Source organism: Megalops cyprinoides, chromosome 20 (assembly GCF_013368585.1).
Source record: "Megalops cyprinoides isolate fMegCyp1 chromosome 20, fMegCyp1.pri, whole genome shotgun sequence".
Classification (NCBI taxonomy): Eukaryota; Metazoa; Chordata; class Actinopteri; order Elopiformes; family Megalopidae; genus Megalops; species Megalops cyprinoides.
Genome location: NC_050602.1, coordinates 7,091,468 through 7,103,640, shown reverse-complemented (window position 1 = coordinate 7,103,640; position 12,173 = coordinate 7,091,468). Strand labels below are relative to the sequence as shown.

General features: G+C 46.8%; 1 protein-coding gene across 6 annotated transcripts; it reads right to left on the bottom strand.

The window, feature by feature from the left end:
* Window positions 1-2,073: 2,073 nt before the first annotated feature.
* On the bottom strand, window positions 2,074-11,417 carry nadkb (NAD kinase b). 6 transcript variants are annotated; one of them, XM_036554735.1, is made up of 12 exons: window positions 11,365-11,417; window positions 10,480-10,743; window positions 10,090-10,173; window positions 9,232-9,361; window positions 7,452-7,560; window positions 7,164-7,249; window positions 5,691-5,793; window positions 5,022-5,173; window positions 3,496-3,595; window positions 3,151-3,308; window positions 2,516-2,598; window positions 2,074-2,252 (listed from the first exon to the last, which is right to left on the bottom strand). In XM_036554735.1, the coding sequence occupies exons 2-12, from the start codon at window positions 10,740-10,742 to the stop codon at window positions 2,093-2,095; spliced, it is 1,428 nt and encodes a 475-aa protein (XP_036410628.1). In that variant the 5' UTR covers window position 10,743; window positions 11,365-11,417; the 3' UTR covers window positions 2,074-2,092. The 6 variants fall into 6 exon arrangements, with proteins under 6 accessions (XP_036410628.1, XP_036410632.1, XP_036410630.1 ...); XM_036554739.1 differs by having other exon boundaries at window positions 10,486-10,743; XM_036554737.1 differs by lacking the exon at window positions 11,365-11,417 and adding an exon at window positions 10,836-11,355 and having other exon boundaries at window positions 10,480-10,755.
* Window positions 11,418-12,173: the final 756 nt, after the last annotated feature.

Below are 12,173 nucleotides of genomic sequence, written 5' to 3'. Positions count from 1 at the left end.
TTTTTTAATATACTGTTAATATTCTTGTTGCTGAGGAAACACAACTTTCATAATGCCTGTGCTTACATGTTACTGTACAAAGGTTCACCAGTTCTTTAAAAATGACCTTACACTAACCTCAATAGGACTATAAGCAAGTTTTGTTTTTTGCTGATGGTGCCTGTATATCAACATGTGTGGAGTTGATTGCCTGAATCCACTGAGGACTTTCAATTCCCGTCTGATGTCCTCTTGTGCTACTGCGGTGCACAGGAAGCAAATGTCAGACAAATGATGTCCCTCGGCGCGCCGGCAAAATGCATCTTACCGACGGCTAGGACACAACAGACACCGAGCCCCCTCTCGCACGTCCCCATGGCCAGAAAGCTAAGCGTGGAGAGGGCTGGCATCTGCGCTGGAATAGCGCTATTCCATTCAGCCGCCCTCCCCAGTGTTCCACTGAGTAGATGACACATATCTAAGAGGATGGCTCTGGGGAACTGTCTAATGAGCCATTCATGCTCACATGCTAAAAACGTGATCTCTGAATACACACTCGCGGCATAAGGCAGTGTTTCTCAACCCTCTCCTGGAGGACCCCCTGCCCTGCATGTTTTAGATCTCTCCCTGCTCCAACACAGCTGATTCAAATGATCAGTTTGTTATTAAGCAGCTTCAGGAGTTCATAACGAGCTCATCATTTGAATCAGCTGTGTTGGAGCAGGGGAGGTCCTCCAGGAGAGGCTTGAGAAACACTGGCATAAGGTACTATTAGCCACACCCTCCAAAAGCTACATCACACATCAAGATATAGTTACATCAACACACAACAGTGTAAAAATTTGTTTTTGGTTGAAATGCTGTCACATTATACAATAAATGCTGTCACAAAATACATTTTTTGTGCAATTTGCAAACTTTTTTAACTTGTCTTGACCAAATATAATTATTTTATTGCAGAACAATTAAAACTCTTAATATGCCATTGAGTTGAATATTGTAACTAGGTATTATAGCCCAGTTAATTTCTGAATGTTATCACTACCCGCAGTATTGCTTTTGTTTGAATTTTCAAACTGATGCATCTTCACCGTCTATATAATGCTGTCTGCTACTGTCTTTCAACTCTTTCAATGCATCAAGCTCACAGATCGGAAAACATCAGTCTCATGCCCACAATACATCTGTTCAGCCGGATTACTTCGTACACACGGTCCGAAGTTTGCAGAGACGTCCAACACCACCTCATCTCAGGCTCGTATGTACGATTCAGGATGAAATCTACATGCGAAAACGATGCCCAAGGTCATACAGAAACATACACTAACACGCAGAAACTTCCTTAAAAGAGTAAACATGGTGTTTTTATTTTCAGCATATATATATACATTCAAATCGATAAATATGAATAAATACTGATGTAGGTTAAATGCAGTGAGATATACTTCCATCTTCAGTCATCCTCTTCTGTACAGCTTCTGTATCTGAGTGGTTTGCAGATTTTTCCATAATTTCATAATCTGGAAGTGTGTGTGTGTCACACTGACACCTGCACTGCTGGTCGTGCTCTGACCACTTTACCCACTGGGAACATGCAACGTGTTAATGGTGCCTCTAAGCACTTAAAATGATGAAATCTAAAGCTAGCTGCTGTCTCTTGTAAAGAGTGCTGTTCCGAGTGAGATTTCTCTCAGTGTTGACTGTCAGCCGTATGCCTGGTTGTGGTCCGTAACTGGGGTTAAAGTCTGTCTGGCGCGTCCCGAACGGCTCAGTCCGGTCAGAGGCAGAGAGGGAAACTGCCACACAGGGGGTTCGGTGAGCGCCGAGAGATGGAGGGATTCATGAACCCCATAATGGGCTGGGCCACCATGTGCTGTGAGACGCGGACTTATTGAATAGAGACTTCCCTCTCCATGGCAGCGATATGATTGGCTCAGACCGGCGAGCCATGGAAGCCCCACACATTTTCGGGGATCTTGCAGAGATTCACTCTCCCTGCCGCTTGTGTTCAGAATCGGAGAAGTGACGCGTCACCCTGCCACTCGTCACCGGCCTCGGAGGGACCCACAGGAAGGGGAGCAGGGGAGGGGGGAGGGGGGAGGGGGGGGGGGGCTCAGTTCTCTGTGTCGGAGGAATCGGTAACGTCCGTCAGGCGGGTCTGCTTTTTGCGGACGTTCCAGTGCAGACACTCGGCCAGGCTCTCGAACCAGTCGTACACCAGGTCGTGGCAGCAGATGGAAGGCACCGGGTAGCAGGACGTGGTGATTTTAATACTGCAGGGGGCGCCGTGCCAGAGAAAAACAGAACAACACTCCTTTGCATGTGCACTGCATACAAGGAACAGGACTCATCTACCTCTTCAGCAACAGGGTGCTGTGAATTCTGGGATAGCCTGACCAGGGCAGGATGAATGCAGGGGTATATTAGCTAGTAATAGGAAAGTATGAATTCTGGAGTAGCAGGAGTCCTGCAGGAGCAGGACTGAGGACGCTGAGATCACGTGGTGAGGAAGAGGAGTGGCAATTGGTGGGATTACCTGTCCCCGTGCTGGATCTCCTGCCTCTTCCTGCCATCGAAAGACACCCAGGCTGTGTTCCGTGCATCAGGGGACAGCGTTATCTACACAAAACAGAAAAGCCGTTCGCACGCTTGTCACAAATCTGAAATGGCTGTGCTTGGCAGTGGCAGGGCCATTACAGCGAAGATAAAATCCTTTTACAGCTTTGCTCAGTTCCGATTCCATCCAACACATTAACAGGATATCCATTTCTCCTCTGCTCTGTCATGAACGTAATGACTCATGTTCTCCACCCTGCCCCGCCTCACCTCACCATCACCACTCTCTCCCTCTTTCTCCTTCCCTCCCTCTTTCTCTCCCCCCTCCCTCGTCCCCCCTCTCTCGCTCTCTCTCTCTGTCTCTTTCCCTCCCTCTCTCCTTGTCTCACCCCCTCCCTCCCTCCCTCTTGCTCTCCTCCCTCGCCCCCCCTCTCTCTCCCTCTCTCTCACTGTCTCTTTTTTTCCCTCCCTCCTTCTCTCACCCCCTCCCTCCCTTCCTCTCTCTCCCCCTCCCTCCCTCCTTCTCTCGCCCCCTCCCTCGCCCCCTCTCTCTCCCCCCCTCCCTCGCCCCCTGTCTCTCCCCCCCTCTCTTTCCCCCTTCTCTCTCTCTCTCACCATGAGCTCCACACCGGCCGGCACCACGATGGGGCGAAAGGACAGGGAGTGTGGGCAGATGGGGGTCACCATGATGGCGGGGACATTGGGGTGGATCATGGAGGCCCCCGCGGCCGCAGCATAGGCAGTGCTGCCTGTGGGGGTGGACACTATGACACCTGCAAGGCCAAGAAAGAGACTGAGCGCACCGGTACTGGAATCCCCCTCCAGCGTGACCATATCACATTGGTTCCACGTGCATCATGATCAGGAACAGAACATAACACAAAAAAACACTAACACGGACAGGAAAGTGAAAAACATTCCTGACTCTCGACCCCCCCGTCCCGCCCCCCTTAATCTCACCGTCTCCCTGCACCGAGGTGATCAGCCTGCCGTCCAGGTACAGGTCAACGTTGGACAGGTAGGAGGAGGGGCCTCTGTCCACCACCACCTCATTCAGCACCTGCAGGAGAGGTCAACTCAGTTCACAGCTGACAGCTAATGCTAACTGTGCTAGAACACCTTTAACTACACAATACAAAACGCATAATGTGGGCTAACAGTCACTGCTAACTAATATTGTAATGCACTGCAACCGCTTGGCGGCCTCTGAATTGAGCGAAAACACTGTGCACGCTTAAAAAGACTGTAGTAACGGTATTAATTTGTTGTGGTGACTCAAAGTGAGTTAGACTGACCGCTCCCTGTCCACGTCGCAGACTGCTTAAAAATCATCGAAAGCCGATCCCGACTGCGTGGCTGAAGTGTCAGAGCACATTCTGTCCGCCGCAGACTCGAGAGAAATGACGGCATCGTCTCCGTGGCAACAGACTCAACAGATCCGTAACACGCATTTTTGTCTGTTTTTTTTTTCCCTTTTTTTTTCGCCCGTTCGCACATCAGTTTGTTATGGCTGTCTCCAAGGAAATGATGTCAGTCCTTCGGGGCCCCCGCGGTGTGAGCGGACATGTGCCGTCTGACACCCAGCCTGAGAGCGGGACCCTGTGCCAAGTTCTGCCAGTCTCTAGCCCTTTACTGCCAGCACCCTGGTGCCCGGGCCTCTCATAATGGGCCAATCGGTGAGGGCTGAAATTATGGACCATCTCACGGGAGATCGCTATTCCAGCGGGTGTGGTGATATTGGAGGCCACGGCTTCCAATGCATCTCAGCAAAACCAGCTGTGATGGCGGTTTTTTAGCACAGCATTTCCAAGCCCAGAATTGACAGAGTGCTCTTTTGTATTGCAGAGGGGTATTCCAGGGTCACGAGTCCTCAGTAATAACACTGTGGCATTTTCCTTCCTTTTCAAACAGCCTCCAGGATCATTTTACCTTTTCATGTGTTATGGTATTAGTGAGAATTTCACATTGGCATTGTTAGAGAAAGTATTTATCTGAATATTAAAAACATGTCAGGGGGCCTTTTTTAACTTCTCTTGCTTTGTTTTGATTTTACAGCATTATAAATCCACTAAAATATCACAGAATAAGGTGCTTAGAACACAGCTGTCGATGTAGTGTAGAACCTACCTCCCTAATGAACAATATTAAAAAAACATCTAAAAAAAACATCAAAGCATCATTTTGAGTTAATTGTGGTTGAACACACACACCTTGTACCTTAACCATCAACAGCTGCAGAACAGCTTCCTAATACTGCAGGTCACATGACTCACACCCGCTCCGTCCCGGTCACATGACTCACACCCGCTCCGTCCCTTTCACATGACACACTCACACCCGCTCCGTCCCGGTCACATGACTCACACCCGCTCTGTCCCGGTCACATGACTCGCACCTGCTCCGTCCCGGTCACATGACACACTCACACCCGCTCCGTCCCGGTCACATGACTCACACCCGCTCCGTCCCGGGCGCGCGGCTCTCACCTGCAGCTGCAGCGACGTCTTTCCTGCTTCGGCGTCTCTGTGGCTCGGGGGCGCGACGCCGTTCTCCTCCCCGTAGCACTGCCCCGTCCTCTGCGACATGCCCTTCACCACCTTCACTTTCAAACGGCTGCGCAACGTGATGGCCGCGTTCCCTGCGGGGCGGGCGCGCACGCGCATTTACACACACGCTCGTTTACACACACGCGAACACGTTCACACGTGAATGAGGACACTTACCTTCGCTGTCCCTGGTCTGATATGTGACCGGCGTAGGCGAATTGTATTAAATGCAATAGTATAGCATTACCAGCACAGCACATATTTTGTTGCAAGCAAGGCGCAGTCAATTTCAATATGCTTATTTTTTGGTCACCAGACACATGGTTTCACATGCCATTTGAGCACACATACTTAACATTGTACTTCAGATTTATAAGACTAATAACCAAGGCTTTCTCAGAAAAGAAATCAGTATTTGCCCATAATTTTGAAGTGTCCACTTCGACTGAATCTCTGTGGTTCCTCATTCCCTATATTGCCCTGAAGATGGCAGTGTTGAGCATGTTAAATAACTCATAGCAGCCTACAGCAACTGTGACCGTGGCATCACAAAAGAGCACACTCAAGACAGAACCAGAAGCGCATGCGCGCTCTCTCATTGAACTGTACCTTCAAATACCTTCGCCACCTCTGTCTTGTATGACTCGAACTTGAACGGCGTCAGGAAGCCCAGGGAGCCGAGGTGGAATGCCATGACCGGGGGGACACTCGCCTTTTCGGGGACAGAAATATCAGTCAAAGTCAACACTTTCTGTCAGGCAGTCACACACAGCCAATAAGGAGCTCTGAAAACACGTTGCATCATCCAACTAATCCAAGCTGACACTCAACCTTAGCTTAGCCGACCTTCAATTCAAGCTAACCTTAAACTTTACCCCCGAGACTGCAAAGCGGTTCCACCTCAATCCCCACCCCCTAGTAATGATTCTCCTACCAAAAAATGAGTGGGAGAATACACCACTGAATAATATATTACATTACATTTTACATTACGTTACATTTAGGTCATTTGGCAGACGCCAAATGATATATGTTATTAATATTATAGTAAGCAATTTTGTCATTTAGGCTTTTATCCTTTCAATTATTTTATAAAGTTCTTTTGTTTGGAGCCTGTGAAGCTAGCTAGTGTGAATGCTAACAGTGTGAACGCGCAGCGTACGTACTGCGCTTGTTTGATGAAGACGATGTTGTGGGAGCAAACGCAAGTCTCGTGTGACACATTCAAACTTCAAAGGGCATTCCAAACATAATATCTACCGTCGCCTTCTGAGATACCTAACAGGTTATGGTGCTGCCTACGAAGGCAGTGACTATGAAGTCACCTGCGTTCCTAGTGGAATGCGCCAGGGCTTTTTTTTTTTTTTTTTTAAACCTTCTCTGATTGGCTAGTAGGCTACTCTTTGCTTTTGTTGGTTAGGAGTGAGATGGTTAGGCTAAGAATATCAGGGTCAGAGCCAATCAGAGGCGGAGTAGGGGCGGGTCTTCACAGAATGCAGGTGGGGAAAAAATGCAGTCCACAGAGAAGATAAACAAGTGTTTCTGAACTTCTGCTGTTGTGACAACCACTCCCACCCCCCCCCCCCCCCAAAACAATTTCTCCTCTGATCTGCACAAATGTTGTAGGTGACCTATTTTGATCTCAAAACGGCAAACTTCGCCAAAAGGTGAGGAGTTTGCATCTTTGCCTAACACTTGCTACTTGTATTACCTGCCACTTATTTTACCTGTAGTACTGCAATGCGTTATGGATACTGTGATTTAGTGGCTGTGTGACATATGGTAGTGTGTGTACTTGGCTGTCTAGTCAGGTTGCACAAGTTAACTTGTGGTAGTGCTTGAATGCTGTTGTGATTACACTCACTGGTCTGGGAGTTCTTTTAGCCTGGTCTGAAAACACTGTTCCTTATTCAATGCGGAACAATGCGCTGCTGTTCTCTTGGGTGGAACATCTGCACAGCTAGGGTTTTTATTTTGGAAACTGATGTCACATGACCTACAGGGAACACTGTTCAGTTCCTTGACCTGGGGGGGGGTGCTATAACCACAGGAAGGTGCAGGTGGCACCGTGACCCAGCATACCTGGAACAGTGAGGAAGCATAAAGGAGGGTCCCGTCGCCCCCGAGACAGATGATGAGGTCCACGCAGTCCGAAATGTCATCGTAGCCTTGGAGACAGAGAGACAGAGGGCCAAAGAGCAGCGACAGAGTGACTGTCAGCTTCACAGGAAACCGGTGACCTGCGGCTGAGGAACACTGCTAGTGGTTTAGCGACCTAGAAGCTAGCCAGCTCTTCTGGTGCTGTATTCTCACCGCAAATCCTCAGTAGCTTGCAGATCGTGATGCGTGCAAAGCTCAGTGTGCTCTTACCCTCCCGGAACGTGCAAAGCTGGTTGCGAATAGAACCAAACGCCTCGTCCTTCAAGAGAGCGGCATCGTCCACTGCTTTTTTCTCCACGTACACCACCAGCTGCTTCTCCTGCTCATGACAGAGACACAGATAAAGAGAGATCATTTTGAGCTTCAAAGATTATGATGCGTTGGCAACACAACTTTATTTCGCATGCCAATACAGCTCCATCTGAATATGAATTTGACTCCAGCGAAAATCGTACACATTAACTGGATATGTTATTTGGGCAGCTTCAGAGTATCCAAGCAAATATGCTATGCGGTTAACCTTCCTTGAAAAAAAAAAAAAAGGAAAAAAAGAAGTCCTTAACCAGTTCAATTTCAGAGGGCACCTAACATGAGATTTCCAAGAACTGTTGTCACAGAAACTGAAGTATTCATGTTCTAAAAAAAAAACCGTAAGCTCATATTTCGGGTGTAAACAAATGAGACGGGACAGCTTGCTACGAAACCACACTATATGAACAGGTGTCATGGCAACTAGCAAAGAAGGCCATTACTATCTGAGGATTGGCCTCCATTTTGAAAATGCAGATTTTTAAAAAAAATATATCATATTCTTTTCTACAACAGAATCACTACTTGTATTTTCTAGGCTTGTCTGACTGCGACAACCTCGGCACTCATGCATGAGTGTTGAGGCAAGATAAATGCAATCCTTTGCACACAGTCACTGGCTATTTTTCACCCTACAAGTCACACAAGGCACAACAGTGGAGGGGAGACCAAGGATTAATTGGAGGATGGGTGTTAATTGGAGTAGAATAGGCTAATTTGAAGATGACCACCAACATCATCCAAGCAATTGGCAGGCACCTGACGAGTCAGAGATGAGCAAATCTTGGCCACGCCACCCACCCCTATCCCAAGAGGAAAGAAGCCAATCTGCCCGACTGCTGTGGAACTCCGGCCAATGTCAGCAAATGACACAAACGCAAAAGTGGAAAAAGCCTCAAAAAAAACTGAGAAACATTAAGATACCTGGGTTCCTGACGTAATAGCCTTGTAGGTTATTGTTTTAAGCTGGAATCATTTTTTAAAAGCCTTTTTAGGGCTAAAACATATTGCATTATTGCTACATACTTGTGAATTGCTATAAACCTGGTTCCATTATTTTGACCACAAAATGGTTACAATTTCACCAGAATCTGTCTTTAATCCCAAGACAACATATCAGAACATATGCCATTAGCACAAGGGGCTGGGGGGGGGGTTGGAGACTTTTTGGACATATGCATATGTGGTGACAGAACACTCCCCACAAAGGATGAAATTTAAAAGTATGGTTTCAAAATGAATCTACTGGCTGTGATACTGTACTGTACACTTCTTTTCAGTTCAGTTTAGTGCTGGAGCCTGATGGTTTATCACTCTTCACCACTGTCCTTAAAAATAACGTGTGATCAAGCCTCTGAAATGATCAAGCTTGTGAAATGACCAACCCTATCTTTAGCCATCAACACAGAGATGAGTCCAGATACAAAGAAGCATGCATGCAGGCATGCACGCACGTACACGTACACAGTCCTCTTACAAAAACACCCATACACCCAACTGGTCCATTTACAAAAACACACACACACACGAAACTAGTCCTTTTTAAAAAAGCTCACACATAATCATGTTACAAGCGCTCGCGGACATACGCAAAAAACGGGACTCTTACAAAAACAACGCACACAAGCCCACCCGCGCACACACCCAGGCTCTGCAAGAAACACACACAACAGCACAGTACCTGGATGAGAAACCTGCAGAGCTCCTTAAAGGGCTCGAGCAGACTCTCGTCTCGGATCTTCCTGATCACCAGCACGTTGACCGGAGGTTTGTTCCAGGTGAGCCTCTGGCTGGCCGGGTCCTGGATGTGCCTGATTTCACAACATTTAACCCTTCAGTAACATCTGCACAGACAAACCAGTAAAATGTCTCCCTGGTTACCTACTGCAACTCTCCTTTTAACCCATTACTAATCCCAACCCCAGACAGCAGTTTCTATCAGTAAACAGCAAACTTTCACAGCAAAACAGTAGTCTTTTTGACAGACAGCTCCTCTGTGGAAAGAGCAGGATTAACAATGTATGCTAAATGGCATGGAGCTAATGTGGTGGCATTCCTAATTAAACACCCTGTAAGCAGGCACCTCAAGCACATAAGGGAATGCTTCGAAACAAAGCCAACTCGGAGAAATCCATAAACGACTGTGTGACAAGCTTTAGCCAGGTCCACACTCCAAATGGTGTCAGAAGTCCACGTCGGCCATTTTTACCGCTTCTCTCTCTCCTCCTTCCCTGGATGGAGGACAGGCATCCTGAGCAGAGAATAGATGCCTGTCGCCCTCTCAGTGTTACACGGCCTTGCTGCCAAGTGAGGCACTTGGCCTCCACGTCAAACCCTGTTTGTGTGACCGGGACGACCGCTCCAGAGACATTGACAGCCAGTCAAAGCGAATGTGGCCTTACCTCTCTCTTATCTTATCTGTGAGGGGTTATGCAATCAGGTCTGAGACACCACTGTACAGGCTAGGAGAAACATATTTTTTTTTTTTTTCCTCCAACTTTCAATAGGAAAACACAACTTTTTGATCACATTGTCTTACATGACTGAGGTGGGGTTTGGCAGAATGCAGGCCTTGGGTCCAAAGTGAGTAGCTGGGTATGGTCCATGCAGAAAGTGGCCTCGCCTGTAATAAGACAAACCGAAAGGGTAATAGTTTTTCATGTTATTTTCTGTTGTAGGTCGCTGTGAGACCACAAATGTCATTGTAATACTAATCTAACACTTGGGTGATAGTGTTTTTTTGGCTGATAAAGACACAATACTGACAACTAGCACCAAACGTGTAATTATTCTTATATTTCGTCAACAGACGACTAAAAGTTTTCATTCAGTCAACCCCTAAATGGGTTTTTGCACAAGCCCCAGAGAATAAACGTCAGTAGCCCGCTGGGTAATGCTTATGCTATACTGTTATGGCTGTCACGACTACCTGCACCTGTCCCATCTCTTTGGGGAGCTCTCGCCGGTCTCCACTGTGGATGCTGCAGGTTCGGAGTATTCTGGTTGTCCTGGTAACCGCCGCCTCAGCAGCTGTTCATGATCATCCGGCCGCCTCTTCACATCCCGCCGTCTCCTAGGCGACTTCCCCTGGCGTTCCCTCCTCTTGGGAGGCCTCTCGGCCTCCATCAAGCTGACTTCAGCCTCTGCGTGTTTAGACGGAGGCCGCACCTCCATCTCCTCCACCCCTTCCATCCTGCGGGGCAAACTACAGGTTCACTTTATACAGCTACACTAGCTATGTAACTGCTATTCTCTCTGGCTATTGTACATCTCCTGATAACCAACCTGATAACCGTCTGAAATATTCAGGAGACTTCAACACTTAGCTACAATACAAAACATGGCAGTCAAAAAATTCCAGCTGTTCAAATGAATGAATTTCATTTTCAAAACATAGGTAGCCAGCTAGCCCTAGATATGCTGGGTCTTAGTTTTACTAGTTATAACTATATGGCAGGTAACGTACAATTAGTCGGCCTAAAACAGAAGTATCTTGATCAAACCTAAAATCATATTATAGACCAGAAACGCAACACAAAAACCCACCGTGAGCTAACTAAGTAGAATGCGGGGAAATGGACAACAGTTAGCTTGCTAGCTACCACACTAGTCTACCTGCTCATTACTTGCTAGGCTAACTAGCGTCGCTAGGTATTTAGCTTTGGCAATGAGGGTATATTCCTCCTCACTAGTAACCTTGCCGCACAGCGTTTCACTTTTGCACAATGTGCCTGCAACATTGATTAACTAATACGATTAACTAACAGCAGTTCATTATGCGCCTGGCTCGGTTGCTAGCTGGCTAGCTGGCTACCTTGGAAAATGACTCTTGCAACACCAGCAGGTTCAGTCATCTGGTCCCATGTCAGATAAAACGTCATGTATGTGAAAATACGATTGGACGGAGTTGGAATAAAACACGGATTTTCATTGGTTATATGTGGCGCTAAAGCCAATCAGAGTCAGAGGGAGGGTCGTGTCGGCGTGAGTCTGTAAGTAAAACAGGTGATTACCTACTGTTAGGATGCCGTACGGCAAAGTGCGGATTTGGGAAATATTTGATATTATGATATAGATATTTGTGTGGTTCTCGTCAGTAAATGTTATCGCACCTAACTTTACCTCACTGAAAATACCTAACATTACCTACCTAACAAGGTTAGCGAGCCACCAACATCATTTAAGATCCCATTCATTTTTTATCCGCTTTCGCAAAAAGTCTTTCCAGTTGTCAGAACTGAAAAATTCCGTATTAGTTAAAGGTAATTTGTAACGAAATAATTTAAAGCATGCAACATCTTAAATAATTACTGTAAATAATAAATATAAAAAACAAATATAAATATAAATAATAATAAATATAAAAATAAAACTGCAGTCTGAATACATTTTTTTGTTCCAGTTAAACCAGATTATTTTGACCCATCAGTCTTGCAGTTCCGCGTATGTACGAGCTGTGGCGACTTTAAGTTCACACAATAGGATAAGCCTAAGGTGCTGAAATAGTTCACACTTAACCTAGTGCCGTGACTAAACACGCCCTTAAGTGGGCTACGTTTCACCCAAAGCGCAAAAACCCAACAAACTGACAACTTGGCTTTAGCCTCAACATCCCTCCCCACG

What these genes read in the sequence shown, in the direction of transcription:
- nadkb (XM_036554735.1), bottom strand. Translation starts at nt 10,742, where the DNA reads ATGGAAGGGGTGGAGGAGATGGAGGTGCGGCCTCCGTCTAAACACGCA. An exon ending in TCTGCAGGTTTCTCATCCAG is followed by an intron (nt 7,561 to 9,231) that starts GTACTGTGCTGT and finishes TGTCATGAGCAG; the next exon opens with GAGAAGCAGCTGGTGGTGTA. An exon ending in CGGCCGGTGTGGAGCTCATG is followed by an intron (nt 2,599 to 3,150) that starts GTGAGAGAGAGA and finishes TGTTTTGTGTAG; the next exon opens with ATAACGCTGTCCCCTGATGC.